This window comes from Atheta coriaria, unplaced genomic scaffold (genome assembly GCF_025399875.1).
Source record: "Atheta coriaria isolate IRGN ID8LTWV9N9 unplaced genomic scaffold, Caltech_Dcor_3.1 hic_scaffold_3_pilon, whole genome shotgun sequence".
Classification (NCBI taxonomy): Eukaryota; Metazoa; Arthropoda; class Insecta; order Coleoptera; family Staphylinidae; genus Dalotia; species Dalotia coriaria.
The window spans coordinates 9764463-9782360 of NW_027045445.1; the positions used below are offsets into that span (position 1 = coordinate 9764463).

Genomic DNA, 17898 nt, shown 5'->3' on the forward strand with positions numbered 1-17898 from the left:
TAAGATTAAAAATATTTGTAATGTCATTAAGAACTTAAATAAATTATTTATGTTACTTACTTGATCCAAAATAGAGTACGAAGTGACTATAAATACACATCTCTCCGGCACCGGATTTCCAACGTTCCACAGACACTTATTAAATCAAGACGCACGGTTCAAATTACGTATTTTCAACTTTTATATAATAAAATTCGATTCGTCGAATTAAAGTTTTAATAAACTTGCGCGAGCAGAGTTAATCGTGTACCACCCTGCATCAATAACAGACCGAACTTAACTGCAGAGTACAGTTTGTGCACAGGTAAACACAACGTGCAAGTTTTTTTATCGGTACGTTGTGCACTAAGATAAGAGATAAAGTGCACAATCGCGCTAGATCACGCCACTTCGGGCACCAAAACTTTTAGTTAAAATGTGCATCGAAGCGCCATCTCGTAATCATATCGAGAGTACAATATTAATTGCCTCATAAAGCTGTCTGCCCACAATATGTAAAAGGTTTGTTGATGGTAGTAAGGCGTTCGTGAAACGCGTCCACTTCACATGGACAGGAATAAAATCACGCGATGCGCATCCCCCTGTATTAATAAATAGACAAACAAACTTTTGAATATATATAAATAAATGTTAACTCTTATATGTTCATCATGACTCTATTTGATTTTACTACACAATTATTTATAATCTAAATATTTCCGTTTCGCTTATTCATTCCCTAGTCTCGATTTACAAACTACATAAAAATAAAATACTTGGTCTCGCTTAAGAGTATAAAATAGAGATTAAAATATAATTATCATTTATGACTAGTATATAATTCTCAAGTGAATTTGATTACATCTTTCCTGCGTTAAATCTCAGTGCTCTCCGCCGCGCGCCCAATCAATTATAAGAGTACAGTGACAAAATAGCACCACGAACTCATGGAAAATATCCTCGCATATAAAAATAATTAAATATATTATCATTAATTCACATCAATAGATTGAGATAATCATTGTAAATATTGTAAACGTTGTAAATAGTATATTCTTGAGTGGATGCGGTATTGTTTCGTTGACGTGTTTTCATGTATAATCTCATCAAAGTAATCGGAACCTATGAATACACACTTACCAAACTTGTTTTTGGCACATTCGCGGAGATTTGATTCTTTAGTTTTTTTGGTTTGAGTTAGTTTTGTTTTTAGTCCCTCGCTTGTGTTAGAAATAATGTTGTACCAACTAAGATAGCCTATGACTAAGCCCTATCTATATGATTAGATTTAGATTAAATATGTTTGCTTACAAATGGAAATGATTAGCATGGAATGAAATTTAGAATTACATTTGTAGACGCGCTTCGCCTTAGCCCTATCAAAGACATTGCGATTAAAACGAACTTATGACACGAATGATTATGTAAATCAGCACCAAATAAAACGATGAATGAATTTTATGCGTTGTGTTCCTCGCTCTTGTTCTCGTTCTTTAGCTTAGGTATGGCATAGTTCTCTGCGTTGACGACAACATCGCCAACGGACGCAATGGAATCTGCCCGTTTTCGCTCTAAACTCCCACTGAACTCCGTACTCGAGCCCAAACTAGAAGTGCCGAATTTAGGCGGAATCGGTGGTGGATTCTCCATTTTAGGTGACTTATCACCACCGCTTGGAGTAATATTTAGTTCCTGTTGATGTGTGCGCAGATCAAAGTCTTCGTAACAAGTGTTGTTGAAGTTGTTCAGGTTGGCATGATCAGTGACGCTTATCCCCGAATCTCGCAGATCGTGATCTTCTGCTTCGAGTTGATTGAGGCAGTTGGTCGAGTTGCTCATTTCGGAGGACTCCTCAAGCGCGATGTCAACGATAGATTCGATGCTGAACACTGAAGGAGTTGATTTTTTATGTCCGCGTTTCGGAATATTCGGAGGCGGATCAGTGGGTAACGCTGGCGGGCGTTTGTCAGGAGTGTGCGAACGTGGCGGAAGAGGTGGTGCTTCTTCAAAAACACCATCGGGCCACGAGTTTCGGTTGGGTGTGGTCGCTTCCGTAGGGGTGGCGATTGAGTGCCGTAAAAGGCGTGGAGATGGCGGTTTTGTCAGGGACCGCTCACGAGTATGAGTTGGTTTTGGTGGTAAAGGTATATCATTACCTTCGGAATCCCTACAAATTAAACAAATAAAGATCACACAAGTTTTGAAATAGTCAAAAGTAATTACCTTGATTTGATAGGTGGTAAACTTGAGTAGTCAGCACTACCCCTCGTTGGAGTACGCGCTATCTCCATGTAGCTGTTGCTAAAGCCCTGCGAACGAGGCCGCGCGTCGCGTTGCGGTATCGGTGGCGCGTTAATTGCGCTCGACATCATCGGCAGTGTTAGATTCTCGCGACTGAATGTCCCCTTGTCAACTTCCTACATACATATAACATCACACGTTATACGCCAATGCATTAGCAACATTAAGCTTTCAAACCTCCATGCATGTGCTTGTTAACAACATTTGTTAGTAGTGGTATCATTCGCAATCAACTATCAACTAGAAACTCAACTAAAACTAAATTTTGCACAATCATAATTATAAAATTAGTTTTGTTAAAATAAATAAAATAAAATAAAGCTTTAACGTGCGTGCAAAAAGCGTGCAGATCTAATTATAATCTAACTAATGGTCTAACCATCGGCTTGGTGTAATGGTCGTCGTTGTCGGTGTAGGATTGCTCGACCAAGTGCCCGTAGTTGCCGCTTGAATTCGACGACCGATTGCTTTGATTGTCTGCTAAGCGCTTGTCAGTCGGAAGGGGCGGCAAAGGTGTACTACATCGAGAGAAACAAAACGGATTGAGTAAACAGCCAGCAATGCGCACAGCCAGCAACAGCAACACTTACTTGACAATACTTTCAGATTGTTGACGCTTGAGAGGCTTGCCAATAATGCCCAAACTTTGTCGCAATTGTGCAAAACGTTCCACCAAACGTTGATGCAACGGTTGTACGCCGGATGGCGCCAATGCTCCATGGAGTGATAAACCATCTTCTATCACCTGCATCGTTTCATGAATCATCGTCTTCAAGGTATACACGTAATTAAGATGTTCCGGATTCAACTTTGCAAACTCCTGGGTGAAGAATGCTTGTTGATACTTGCTAATGCCGCCTTGAACATTAGCGTCGATGATGCCTTGTAAACGCATCGTGAAAGGATTGAGATTTCTTCGATGATCTGCGTTGTATATTGTAATGAGTAGTCTTAATTCTTTTTCCACAGCCTGCATAGTCTCACAAGCATATTTTACAGGAGGAATCTCTTCGGTTTTTCTATCTACCACTTCAAACCAACGTAAAATGCCCGGCAAAGGACATTCTATTTCAAGAATTGTTCTTTCAATCCACAATGTCTGCAAATAACAAAACAATTAAAAAAAGTCGTTAAAGTCGTTTAAGAAGATTAAATCTTTACCTTAATCTCGTTTTCTTTGTCAACAATGCCTTTGTGTACGGGACGATCACATTGAAATCTTCTGACATCGTTGTAATGATAGAACTTTGCAATCTCTTGAGGTATATCGTTTGCAAGCGTAATCGGATTCGCTTCTGGGATTGGTTTTACATTGCTAATTTGTATAACTAAATACAAAATCAATAAATCAATATCGGTGTGCAAGTCAGGTAATAACATATTTTGTATTTAACTTACATTGTCCATCTGAGTTAATAACTGAATCATCTGGAGGAGAATTCTTCGTTAATAGTTGAGCCGACGGAAATTCTGTTTGTAATCTCTGCGTAAACGCAATAATTCGTTCGTATTCTAATCCTCGATAAACAAATTGTTTATTCTGAAAATATCAGGTAACAAAAATTACAATATTCAAAGTATAAACATGTAAACATGACTTACTCGGACAAATAGTGGAAATCCAAGCCCATAAAAGCCGACCCGAAAGTATTCCGGCTCTGGACGGAGTTGTTGTAAAATGTTATCAAAAAACTTCGCCTCCAACTTGAGAATGTCACTGAGCGCTCGATAATTAAACATTTGATTTTCGTACAGTTGTGCGAGCTCCTTCAATAGAGGTATTCCCTTTTCCCAACACTATATAATAATTAAACAAATAATTAAATAATATTTAATGTTGATTTAGTGCACTACAAACCTTCCCACGATCAAAATGGTTGATAATCTGGCGATACAATTGTTCCTTGACTTTGCACTCAGTGTACCCGCTATATTGAGGATCGGACATGATTAATTGGTTTGTCCAGCTTAATTGATCCGCATAAAGCTTCATTGTGAAACCCGCTTCTGTATAATTCTCCGCGGATAAATGTAGGTCGTGTAGTTTGTAAATATAACGCAGATACATCTCCTTGCGATTGAATTCATTTTTATAGAAGTTCAGTAGATTAAACGTGCAAGACATGCGTTTATCACGATTCTCATCGCCCTGAATAACACTGCGGTAATCAAGGAGACGCTCAAGAAGTCGTGTCACCGAACTGATGAAAGCTGCACCACTGTCCTTCCATGTGGGATCTTCAGCTTGCACACGATCTAACAACCTATAATCGAGGATAACATCAATAACATACATTTAAAACATAAAACAGGATTATCAAAAGGGGAAAACGTGTGCTTTAAATGAAATGCATTGCTAGAGAGACAGTTACAACTTGTTAATGATTGTTCAAGTGTTTTACTTACACGGCGCTCAGATGTTCCCTAATCATGAGAGCATGAAAGTGATGTGTAGAAAGAAGTTTGTTAGTTTAATAGAACCGATTTGAGAGCCTTCAAAACACTTACATAGTATTAAACAGTTGGCGGTACTCATCGTCGCCCTTGTTTTCGGATATCAAAATATCCAACTTGTCGATGAGCTCGCTCTCGACCTGCCTAAAGTTACCGCGTGACTTCTGCTCGCATTCCATCATATCGAAGAAGATGTGCAGCGTCGCTTTGCGTAACTCGATTTCAGGCACGAGTGTCACCTCGAGGAACGGACCTACCATCGACGGAATGAAATGGAGTTTGTGCTCGCCTAGCTGTGACCACATGGACAAAATCTGGAAGCCCATCAATACCCGCATGTCTCCGTACTTTTCAATAATCTTTTCCCGCTTTACTTCGGAAAACTGCTCTAGTTGCAACGAGGATTGTGTGAGATAATCCACGGCAAGATTAAAATAACTCGTCCACAGTTCTTTGTCAAAGTAACCGCCGCGCGTGTCGAGGAATTTGAAAGCGAGCGGCTGTGCGAGTTCCTGCAGCGACTTTAATATGACATTGTTGGTCACCATGCGGATAATCAGCCAGTCGGGCGGGAAGACTTGCTGCTTGACTAGATTGCGAAAGACGAGGAAGACACGCATGAGGAAGTCTTTGAGAGGCTTGCGGTCGTGTGTTGGTCCCATTATGGTCTCCCACAACCGCTTGTAATGGAATTCGTCCAGCAGCTGCAGCAACCCGACTAGACCCGCTACAATTCCGCCCTGGATACATAATAAAATAAACAAATATATAACACATGTAAAAGAACGTTATTTAGGTTGCAACTTACAATTACTGCTGTTTCTTTGTCAATTATCACCAGCACGGTGTTAATGATCACGTCAAATGTACTAATGCAAAGAGTATCAACATCGTGGTGTATGCAGTTGTTGATCTTGCCCAGCTCCTCGGCCTGTTTGCGTTGTTTGAACAGGAAGCCGAGTATCTCCGCTAAGATGTCGGAACATAGTCGCAGTTCTTCTCGGCGGATTAAATGATTCCGCAAATGTTTACACACATGCGTCAGGAGCACATTACGTGATTCTGTCGGGAGAAAAAAGTTAATAAACCTAAATCAATTGATCTACTTATTCAACGTACCATCATCATGAAATAGTTTTCCCTGCATCAAAGTTTTCATGAAAAACAACTTCGCTTTCGTAAGTTGAGCTTCGCCATCCCTGGGAGCGTCTAACATGGTATTCGCCAATTTGGTTACCTCCAAAATAGGCAAAATGTCCACCAGTTGCTCAAACACAACTCCAATATTCATCAGCAACTCAATCTGTGAATTGATTATAGCTGTCTGTGTCAGTCCCAGCATAGTATTCAGTGAAATAAACACCAAATTCAAATCCCGACGAAAACTGTCTTCGAGTTGACCACAACTAGCGCGCGAAAACAACAACCGACTTTGTATGATCAGTTTGAAGATAGACTCCAAGCTCTTGAAACACTTCAAAATCGGTTGTTGTTTCTCAAATGACAACACCCAGTCAGCACAATGCTGAACGCTCGTCAAAAGTCCCCTGGAAAATAAACAATGAAGCATTTCAAGCTTTAAAAAATGGCTACCACTTACTTGTAAACTAACGCGGCGGCAAAATGGTCCTTAATATAAGCATCCAATACTGGTTTAAAATACTGAAACTTTGACTCATCAAGCAGACTGAATATGGAGACCAACACGTGGAAGACAAGCCCGCTGTGGTTGGTAGAATTGCCTTCCTCAGTAGAGAACAATGCAAACAGTGCATCCAATACATCCTGCAAGAACTTGACCAGTTCCTCGTCACCTAAACGCAAAACTTTCTGCAGAGAGTCCTGGATCTTCTCCGGGTGCGATTTCCAGCGTAAAAGTGAAAGCAAATCGGTGTTTTGTGTGAGTTTGGTAGAACATAGAAGAGTTTTAACAATAACCACTTCTTTATGGCTACGGCTGAACGCTCCTGACTCTTGATTGCCCTCCAGATCTTTCCCGTGACCTTGCAACATAAGATATCCACAGTTTTCCAGTTTGGCGGCATCCTCGCACTTGTAAATAAAGAGTTCGTGATTGGCGTCATGCACGGCGGCACCGTCCTTGTCCATTAACCGCACGAACGAAAATCCAAAGAGTTTCTTGTCATTCTTTTCACGCGTGGAGCAATGTCGGTATTCAAGGCGTACGTGCGCGCCTGCGAACTTGTCAATCGGCAGCGTGAGTCGCACATTCTCGGCCCAGGCGGGTGAATTGTGGTGATAGATGATCATAGACACATATTCCGATTGACCCTCACATCCGGAAGCACCCCAGAGACAATGTTTGATTACATTCTTCTCGCTATCCAACACAATAATCGTCACCTCGATGTTTTTACCGGTTGATTTCCCTCCGCGTTCAAACTCGCCTTTTTCAAGGATCAAATACAGATCGTTTCTAACATCACCAGGCATAATAACATCAGCAAAACCCAATTTATTAGTTAGTGAGATATTTTTGAATAACAAAGGACTGTCCTCCTTGATTTGAGATAGTTGTCCGTGAAGCATCTTCAGAGAGATGATAATCCCGTAATTTGGTTGACAGGATAACGGGCTGTATTTACCAAGCTGCTTGATGAGATTCTCATGTAGCTGATGAAAGTCCTTCTCCTCACACTGGAATACTTTCAGGGTAAACTCCCTTTCATCAGACTCACCCTCCTTGTGCATCAGCAAATCACTAAGATTCTGGACGGCGACACCATGCGGCCGCTTGAAGACCTGCATGGTGGCGGTCGGGTTCTTCTCGGCTTTACGCGAACTCTCCGAATAGAGCATCTTACCGATTCGCATCACGTGCGCAACAATGTAGATATCCTTGTTGAGGTCAGCGTTGCCCAGGTCGGTGAAGATGGTACAGTTGCTGTGCAGTTTCTCGATATAGTTCGAGAAGCCCTCTTTGGATATCTTGACTAGGAACCTTTCGGAGATGTAGCGATGCTTCTTATCATCGAAGAGCGAGAAGTATATCTCGGTGTCTTCACCGATGTGGTGACCGAAATCACGCATGCAGAAGTACAAATGATGAGTTAGAATCTTCTTTGCTTCTTTGCGTTTTATCGTGCCACGTGCCTAATTCAAATTTATTCAATAAAAGGTTTAGTGAGATAATATATAAAGTACGTACAGATGCGCCTTTGGAGTTTTCAGCGCTAAGGACGTGCACCTGGTGGAGTTCCACGACTGACATCGTATCAGGATCGACCATTTGCGCTCCTTGGCGAGGAACCAGGTCCAAGCCAAGTTTTCTATAACATTAAAAATGTGTGGCATGCTTTACTTTTGTAACTTTTATTAAATATACAAAATATTAATGTGTTTGGGGTGATAAGAGATTAGATTGATTGAGGTAACATAAAAAAAGCAAAAAAAGAGAGAAAATATAAAGAAAAACTTAATACTGTCCAGTATAAACCAATAATGTAACTGGCATGTCTTAAAATGGGCTTGTCACTGACCACAAGACAAAATTTTAAGCAATAAAAATTTACCGGAAATAACTTCAACTGTGTCAGATTACTCATAGGAATTTCCATTTTATTTTATAATTTCTACCATAAAATTAATACGAGTACATTCATCTGGCAAACATAAAACTTAGTAAAGATAAAGCATAAGTCAGCCGAGATTTGCAATCATCAGCGCAGTCATAAACTACACTCGACAGCCTTGCGTTGTTCTTAGGCCAGGTAATAACTAAGGTGCATTTCCAACTCGTGGAATCTAATTAAACTCAAAAGCGGCCAGCGCCGTAGCAAACGTCTTTCAATAAGCGCGACGCGCCTCGCGCCAAGAGAAAAAATATTCACACGCAGCAGTAGTGCATTACGTAGGAGCAAATAGCGCATTCTGAAGTCGTACGGTTGGTTTCTTCAGCCAACGCGCGCAGCGCCCGCGAGAGAGGTCACGGGCCCATCCTAATAAAATATGCAGTTGACACGGTGTAAAACGTAATGAATACGTTAGCCTTCTGCGAGTTCAACGAACCGCCATCATGCCTCGGCGACGAATTGCCGCAAAAATTCAAGCAAATCGACGCAGACGCCGCCGAACATTCGAACCATATGATCGCCATCGGTAATCCAATAATGACCACCGCGTGCCACCGCACGCCGCGCCATATGTGTATATTCATCCTTTTAATTGCTGCGCGCCGCGAGATTTTTCTCACGCGCGCTCGTTTTGGATTTATTTCTTGCGTCTCGGCCGGCACACTACCTGCGACTCCCCCTCTTACACGCGTTCGCACTCCCCAGCTTACGCGAGCTTGACTCATATAAGAGGAATCCACTTCTTCGCGAGAACATCAATCATAGACCTTCTGTGTAACCGGTAGTCGCAGCCGGACGGATACATCGAATGATAGTAATAATGATAGCACTCTGTTCTACTTGTTCGGCGCATGTGAAAGGCGCATTTTCCTTGAGCGTGATTTTTCTTCTCCAAGCGCTTACAAATGCAATGGAGCCGCGAGGCTTTAATTGCATCGGCATTACCGTAAAAATCCACGCTCGGGATTTCAACTCGCCGAAGGTAACAAAGAGCAGTTATTGACATTTAAACTCGCATGCGTTTCGATTCTCCATCACAGGTAGCCGAGTGCGGCTGGTGTGGGACCTGGGAAAAACGCATTCTCCGTCCGCTGAGCGAGCGCTGACAAGACAAGAAAGGCCCCGCGATGCCCGCGATGGTAAGACCGGTCCTGTTGTGTCGCGGCGCGCTTGTTTCTCATGTCGGCCCATGAGCCGCTGCACGAGCTCTTCTCGAGGCTTATGAAATCGACTGTACTTCTTTAGGTATGCAGACCGGTTGTTACCATACGCTTTACAGGTGAGTGGCGCATCCGCGAGGAGCAGAACCTGGACCCACTTGCGAACATTCCACGATTATACTACTACTTGTCTTTAGCAGCCAGCCGGCAGCCCCGGCAATCCGGGGGAACTCCGTTCAATTCGAATAGCAATTATAGCAAAATAAACTCAGTTCAAAACATATTTATCACAAAGGGTGCGTTCGTAGTAATTTTCGATCTTTTTGGGGTTGAAATTACTACCTGAAAAACCAGTAGCGCTGATTTGCGCCTGCGTCTAATTCAAAAATCATGAAACTTATTTCTGAGTGATTTGAACGCCCGGGACGCCGTGATCGGAAGAAAGTTTGACGATTGCGTCGCCCAATTTGGTCATAGCCACATGCTAATATGGGGTACCTCGGGGTACCTCTTCTCCATCATATTCTTGGCACCGTCTGGCTTTATTCCTATTCACAAGAACAAGATTTACAACATGGTGGTCGGTATGGCCGACGAGGCGCGAGGTTGCCGCTCCGCGCGTGTTAAACAAAGAAGCAGCCAGCTTGGGCCCCCACTAAATAGACTCCCAGCAGTGTGGAGTGTGGAGAATGTGTGCTATCCGCTCCGCTAGTGTGTCGGCGACAGCGACGTCGGTCGTATGACAAAAATGTTTTAAACGCCATCGGAGCGCTCCGGAGAGTACAAATCATTTCTACCATCATCTCATATCTATTCGTGACACGAGTGTGTTGCGCGTGCGTGCAATATCTGTGATAATTCATCAAGCGACGACCACTTTGGGATTATTCTAAAGTTTGAAACATTCGTTAGGACAAAGGGACAAAGGTAAATATACTCGTTTTCTACTGGCAAGCCGCTTACTTAGAACTCGACTGTGTGGCTTCGGTTAAGTACACTCAACTTAACTTAAGCACGCTCACCGAACGCACACAGAACAGATACAGTTAAGCTACACAGTAGAAGCTAACAATGAGATCGATCAACATGGAAGAAAGTTGTGTGTCGTTGACACAAATTCCTCGATTTGTCTAACAAGCGAAAAACAAAAACGCGTGTAATTAATGCGTTTCGAATGGTCGCGACGATGTGACCCTGCTGCTGGCCTGCTGTTTAGGTTCAATTTAAAGCAATTGTAGCAATCACACAGTGCGCATTGCTTGCTCTAATCACCACTGGTGACCTCAGAACTGGAGCAAGTTTTAATTTTAATACGATCTCGTGCTGTTTTTCAAGTTATCACACTTTGGGTGATAATAATTACGACTTGGCATATAAATCAAGACGCAAACATTGAGAGTCACATTAAATACATTAAACTAACAAACTTTAATTAGTAACATGTGTGTGTCAAGTCCACACATGAGAATGTGAGAGTTTTTTGGTTTATTTACTCAGCTTGAGAGTGGCAGCGCTCAGTAAATTAATCCTCACGATAAGATCTCATTCAGGTAAAGCTTCTTGGAGCGAAACACAAAAATGCATATAAGTTGCAGTAAAATGCAAAGTTTTAAAGCAAAACAAACAAAAAAGAGTTATAACTTAATCGTAGGCTACCTGCCAGTCAGGCACTCCTGCGCAAGCGTGTTTGCATGTTTCACCACCGTGGAATTTCATTGTCCGTGAGTCTACTTTACTTTACTTGAGAATCCAAGTGACTCATGATCACAGCGAAAAAAAACATTCCCAAATCTGTATTAGACGCACGCTCAATGTTATTCTTTGCAAATCATTAATTATATCGGAATTTTTATGTCAGTTTACGCTAAACGCTATTACGTGCGTTATGAAGGTCATAGAATGCAATAATATTCAGTATAAAATAAATGCGCATAACAATCTCTCTGTAAAGCACGAAGAATTTGACTTTGCTAAAAATTCATTGGATGCATACACACCGGACGTGCCCAACTATCATTGTTGCATAACATAGCGACACAATCCAAAGTGTTCTTGCCCGCAATATGCGTATTCATCGCGCGTTCGCAATGCTAGAAATGCGAGATTGCAAGAAAAGCGGCGACATGGCGTAAACTCGCGAACGTATGCGCCGCGCGCGCAAACTGCATAAAGTACTTAAAGTAAATGCACCATTGTGAAAACAGGTTTCAATTTTATTTGCAGATTAACACGTCGGAGACACCGGCGTGAAATTCAAAACGAAAACCACAGCAATGCTTAGTTTTACAATTCGAAAACTTTCAAAGTTCTAAAGTTTTAAATATAGTCATGATTTACGATATAATAAAAACAATTGAATCTAGCACACCTACCAGTTTAATAGCGCTGATTATGCATATCAGTAAATATATAAACGGCGAGATTGCGCTAACAATGTACGTTTTTTAACGAATATTTCCTTTTGTTTCAGCATTAATCAATCACAATGTCCGTCTTTGGAATGGTCTCAGCGGTGGCGGGCTTCGTCAAAGTCCGCTACCTAGTCGACAAAGCCGTGATAGACAATATGGTGTTCAGGGCCCATTACCGAATCACGTCGGCCATCTTGTTCAGCTGCTGCATCATCGTGACCGCCAACAATTTAATCGGTAAATAAACGCGCCCCAGCGCAAAACCGCACAATACCTATATATATATGTGTGTGTATGTGTGTTTGGTGTGGTTTTGTTAATTTGTAAATTTGTTGCTCGTTGCAGGCGAGCCGATTCAATGCATTAATGACGGCGGCGTACCGATACACGTGATAAACACGTACTGTTGGATAACGTACACGTTTACGCTACCGAACGAGCTGCACAAGCCGGTGGGGACGCACGTGGCGTTTCCGGGTCTCGGGAATGAGCATCAGGAGAAGAGTTATCACAGTTATTATCAGTGGGTGCCATTCGTATTATTCGCACAGGTAAATACTTTAATATTATAATAATTAAAGTGAAAATAATGATTTTCTGTTTTTATTTTACAGGGAATTCTATTTTATCTGCCACATTGGATCTGGAAAACTTGGGAAGAAGGCAAAATCCGTATGATTTCCGATGGTATGCGTGGAGCACTCGTTGGCAATAAAGATGATCGCGCTCATCGTGTTAGTCGTTTAGTACAATATGTCATTGAGAGTTTGCACTTACACAACACATATGCATTCGGATACTTCCTCTGCGAAGGCTTGAACTTCATCAATGTGGTAAGTGTTTAAAATTCAACTCTGAATGAACTGAAGAAATTAAACTGAATTTAATCCATTCCAGATGGTTAACATATTCATGACAGACAAATTCCTCGGCGGCACATTCTTAACCTACGGCTCTGAAGTGATCAACTTCTCGAATATGAATCAAGAAAACCGTACGGATCCCATGATTAAAGTCTTCCCTCGTATCACCAAGTGCTCCTTCCACAAATACGGAGCTTCCGGTTCCATTCAGGAACACGACGCTATGTGTGTCCTAGCGTTGAACATCCTCAACGAGAAGATCTACATCTTCCTCTGGTTCTGGTTCATCATCTTGGCAGTTCTCTCTGGATTAGCACTGGTTTATTCCACTGCGGTTGTGTTACTGCCAACTACACGTGAGACTATCTTACGAAGGCGCTTCCGTTTCGGCACGCCGCAGGGCGTGGACGCTATCATTCGCAAAACACAAGTCGGTGACTTCCTACTGCTGCATCTACTCGGTCAGAATATGAATCTCATGGTGTTTGGTGAGATCCTCGACGAGCTGGTTAGACGCCTCAACTACGGCAGCAACAGCAATCTCCCATCGGCGCCGAGCACGCTCGAAATGAGTCCCATTTATCCGGAGATCGAAAAGTTCGGCAAGGAGACCGAGACGTAAGAACTACACCATTGAGAACTGCGCGATTTGACATCCGAACAGAAGACACGAGGACAAGAGACATTCTGAGCGCCATAGTATTATTAGATCTCTCGCCTTTCACTATTTAAATCGAAATTAGGTTTTTTTAACGAGTTTTACGTAGGTCAAGATGAAGCAAAACACGTACGCGTAGTAGGTAAGAATTATTGTGATTATTATAGCGTTTAGGTTTAGGCGGAAACACACATACACACACCGGAAGCTGGCAACACGTGCATACGGCTGCTATGCATACTGATATTTCGTCAGCGTTTTACAATCTATTATTTTTTTAGTAATTGAGAGATGTTTTGCTTGTAATTTTAATGTTTTTTTTTTCGTTCATCTACTAACTTAAGACTGTACGACTATTTTTATGAATATTTAAGCGTTTTAGTGCCTTAAATGCCGACAATAAATTAAAAATCATAAAAGTATCAGGTTTTAAATTATTTACCACCAGATAATGGAAAATATCAACAAAGTAAAGGAAAATTCAGCTGAGGAAGGAAGTATTATTGTGGTGTAGAATATTCATACAATAATTAATATCATACGAAACACCACAATGGTTTTTTGAAAATATTACGCGATTAAATAATATGTTAGACCATTTTTAGATCCAATGAATAATTTCTGAGCGAAAAAAATTCCGTATTACGAATACAGAGTGAAAATCCGTTGTGAGAGGAAGACATAGCGACAGACAATGCGTACTCACCGATTTCCCCAATCGATTTTGGCAATAATCTTCAACTTGAGCTCTTTGGTTTGGTCCTGGGTCAACGTGCCGGAGACAAGCTGCCGCCGCCACTCCAACAAGTCGCGCATGACTTTGCCAACCGTATCGAATTTGTACGTCTCTCGCTCCTAAAAAGAAACACAAAAAATAAACTATTGTCATCTCCGCAAAGCATAGTAAATCAAAAAATTCAATAAATAATCCCTAGACGATAATAAATCACACTTACCACAAAGAGCCTCTTCCAGATCTCGTTCCATTCCCGCAACACAAGCGTAACTTCCCTGACAACCGGATCTTCGAGCGGAACAACGCTCTCAAAGAGTCCTTCGTTATCTACCTTGCACGGCTTGAGGTGAATATACGCCTGCGGGAAGATACCCTTCATGGAGCGATTCTTCGTGGTGAACCCGCGATACCACCCGGTGCATTCCTCGAGGATCTGCACCGTCTCGCCGATCTCCAGCGGGAGGCCGCATCGTGAATCCCCGCGCCAATTATAAATAGCTGTAAGTGACAAACACTTAATTAATGAATCATTCGACATCATTTCCAAAGTAAATACAAAAAATATCACACAATGTAAAACGGGAAATCTAATTAAAACTATCTTTAAAATATATTGTTAATATGTGCTTTAGTCATATCCTCCGATAGTAAAAATAGCCGCTCACGATTTCATGTCCACGTTTCAATAAAGTGCGCATAAATAAAATCTGTACCAAACGCTCTGTGTGTGCTTTCCGAAGGGGAATTTTCACAGCATATAATAATGATAATGCTTTTCGTTTTAATTGCATTTAATTTTAATCGTTCTTTGTTGAACACGTCGACGCTGATTAACAATGCGCACTGGAATCGTATAAAATGTGCTCTTGAAAAGTACGTTAATCAGTACGCTTCAACCTTTTGTAACCGAGGCATACCTGTGGTCAGACAAAAGAAACATGTGCAATCGTAATCGACTTGTATTCTTCCTTGTTTCGGCATTGTTTGTCACCGCATGGGCCGCATCAGCAAAAGGTACGCATTATCAAACAATGTCTTTAAAAGAATTTTTTTATAAACATAACAGTTTTTTATATTTAGAATGTAGAGATCCTCTGCAAGAATACAGAAAATGCCAATCATCGAGCTGTGTAAAAACATGCGCGAATCCAAATCCAACTATTTGTACATTCGACTGCCAACAGGGATGTTATTGCAAAGAGCCATACGTATTGGATCAGAGTACTAATCAATGCGTTGAAATCGCAAAATGCACCAGTAAAATTTTATACATGCGTAATTTAGTTGAAAATGTTCATTATTATCAGAATTACTTGTTATAGAATTGTGTCGAGAGAATGAAGTATACAAACAATGTGGGTACTGCGATGGCTCATGTCAACAGGAGCTAGTGAAATGTACAAGAAACTGTCGACCAGGGTGTTATTGCGAGGATGGTTTCGTTCGAGATCAAGGGAGGTGTATCAATCGCCTGCAATGTCCCATTCCATGAATTTATTTGATAAAGATTAGTAATATGCATAAAAATGGTTTTTGCTATTTTTTAGTCATGTTCAAATCGTAAACTAGCCAAAATAATATTAAAACGTAAATGTGAGATTTTTGTTTGTTTGTGACGCTTTCACTGGAGAACAATTCAATCAATTTTGATAAATTTTGGTATACAGACATTTTGGACCTAGGAATAACAAATAGACTACTTTTTGTTGCAAAAATATAACTAAAAGGGTGTAAAATAAGGGATAAAAGATGGTATGAAGCATCAATCACAATTATAGTTAAATAAATCCAAGCTAGATGGCGCTAAAGTGCATTATTACGATTTGATCTAAATTTTTGTAAAACACACCGAATTTTATGCTTCTATTTGCGTTTTAAAGCAATTTAATACTACAAAAATACAATATCTTTCATTTCTAACGTAAATAATCTAATACTTCACCTGCATAATGCCATTTCTTTATAATAAAATTCAACAAACAATCAAATAACTAATTAAACTACTTTTAATTAAAATCAATATTTTATTGATTAATATTTACTTAAAATAAACTATAACTAAATTCATGAAAATATTAATTTACTCACTCATCGTGCCTACGGATTAAATTATTTCATGATTTGAAATTTAATTATAAAATTCCGCTCGATACTTGCGAGTATGCATTTCGATTTGAATGCGGCGATAATTTCGCTCCGGGCGAATGCAATTTTCCGGCCGTAAACACATTACGTGTCGAGTTGAATTCCGCGCGTTGCATGCACGAGCGAAAGGCGAATTTGTCATAAATCCGAAGAACATGAAACTTGATGCGAACGATTATATCGCACTGTACTTTTACTTCCTTTCAAGTAATTTAAACCCTGGCACATTCGTACAACTTCGTTTATGCCCCTGTTTACAGCAATGCTGCGACTGGTGAAATTATAGTCGGAAGAGTTTAATAATAGATTCAAAACGTGTGCGAATTTATGAATATGAACTTAACCTTGGGAAGCATCACCAAAATAACATGTTTTATAGCTTTATTAAATAAATCTCTACATTTCACACGCCTTACAAAGCGAAACATTTGATATTCGAAAAATGTACAGTTACAAAATCATCTCTCAACAGTTACAAATCTTAAGACAGATGATGAATCTACCAGGAAAATTGTTTACGTTTATATTTTAAGAAACCAATTCCCATGTGTTCTTAACTACAAAAACCTGCTCGTATATCTGCAAACCTACGACCTTCCCGACGCGCACAATAAAATATCTAATAATAAATTCCGGACGAATACAAGACAGGAAATAATGTTTTCGAAAAAGCTACCTACGGTTATGTAAATGTGAATGCACACACATTGCGAAGGGGTTCACGAATATTCATGAATGAGAGCCCGAAGAAGACGAGCGCAAAGGATTCGTCGGGCTCTCTGAACCGGAAGTTGTGCGTCTGCGACAATCATCAGTTGTGCACGGCGGCGGCGCAAAGCGAGGAAATCAAGAGCGGTTATCAAGTAATCAGAACGAATTAACGCCATAATTGCCTTGAAAACATTCCGGTTCGCGAGTAAAACAAAACCGAAAGTGATTTCATCGCATTAATCGCCGAAAAACACGCCAATAAACATAAATATATTAAATGCACGTTACCCTTATCGAGGGGAGGTCAACAGATGTAATTACAGTAAATGCAGAAAACAAAAATGCAATTCACTAACAAGATAAGCTTTTCTAATCGATTTCTAGGCGGCAATTGATTCACACACTAGATTATTTTATTTATTTCGCACTTGCTCATTATGTTTAATTAATAATCAAATGAAACATGGCACTTAATCACTCGGAATCCTAGTCGCGTTGCATTGCGCTTAGAAAATTAGCACTTTACATAACTAAACCGCCGCCAGCTGATTCGTTCGTCTCACCGCAATTAGAATTAATTACATTTGTTTTAACGATCATAAACAAACGCCAAGCGATTTACACATATGCATTGGGATTTTGTTTAACTATGACGATATCTTTAAGTTGCAGTAAATAAATAAATATAGAGTAAGATATAGATAATAGTTACGAGTACGTACCAACGCCGTATTTGCGCGTTTTCGTTGGAATCCACATTTTGATTTATTTAAACAAACTCTCACATTTTTCCGACACGGCACTACACACTGACTGATCAATAGAACTCATCTGTTGTGTTCACCATTGCGTTCACTACGCGAACTGTCAGAGGAATCGTCGGTTTG

At 40.6% G+C, this 17898-nt stretch overlaps 2 protein-coding genes and 1 long non-coding RNA gene across 4 annotated transcripts; 2 read left to right on the forward strand and 1 right to left on the reverse strand.

Annotated features, from left to right (window-relative positions):
* Window positions 1–637: 637 nt before the first annotated feature.
* spg (dedicator of cytokinesis spg) lies at window positions 638–17866 on the reverse strand. 2 transcript variants are annotated; one of them, XM_065317264.1, is made up of 17 exons: window positions 17734–17866; window positions 14376–14653; window positions 14126–14274; window positions 7904–8024; window positions 6335–7848; window positions 5854–6281; window positions 5543–5796; window positions 4789–5474; window positions 4687–4704; window positions 4139–4544; window positions 3883–4077; window positions 3679–3820; window positions 3442–3608; window positions 2871–3379; window positions 2660–2798; window positions 2203–2396; window positions 638–2146 (listed from the first exon to the last, which is right to left on the reverse strand). In XM_065317264.1, exons 1-17 carry the CDS (start codon window positions 17768–17770, stop codon window positions 1438–1440), a joined length of 5946 nt encoding a protein of 1981 aa, XP_065173336.1. In that variant the 5' UTR covers window positions 17771–17866; the 3' UTR covers window positions 638–1437. The 2 variants fall into 2 exon arrangements, with proteins under 2 accessions (XP_065173336.1, XP_065173337.1); XM_065317265.1 differs by lacking the exon at window positions 4687–4704.
* On the forward strand, window positions 10173–13841 carry LOC135803605 (innexin inx3-like). The gene is made up of 5 exons (XM_065317266.1): window positions 10173–10414; window positions 11958–12135; window positions 12244–12449; window positions 12513–12731; window positions 12796–13841. Exons 2-5 carry the CDS (start codon window positions 11973–11975, stop codon window positions 13381–13383), a joined length of 1176 nt encoding a protein of 391 aa, XP_065173338.1. The 5' UTR covers window positions 10173–10414; window positions 11958–11972; the 3' UTR covers window positions 13384–13841.
* Window positions 15022–16084, forward strand: LOC135804087 (uncharacterized). Its single transcript, XR_010550972.1, has 3 exons — window positions 15022–15169; window positions 15236–15412; window positions 15478–16084. It is a non-coding gene; the product is annotated as an uncharacterized lncRNA (long non-coding RNA).
* Window positions 17867–17898: the final 32 nt, after the last annotated feature.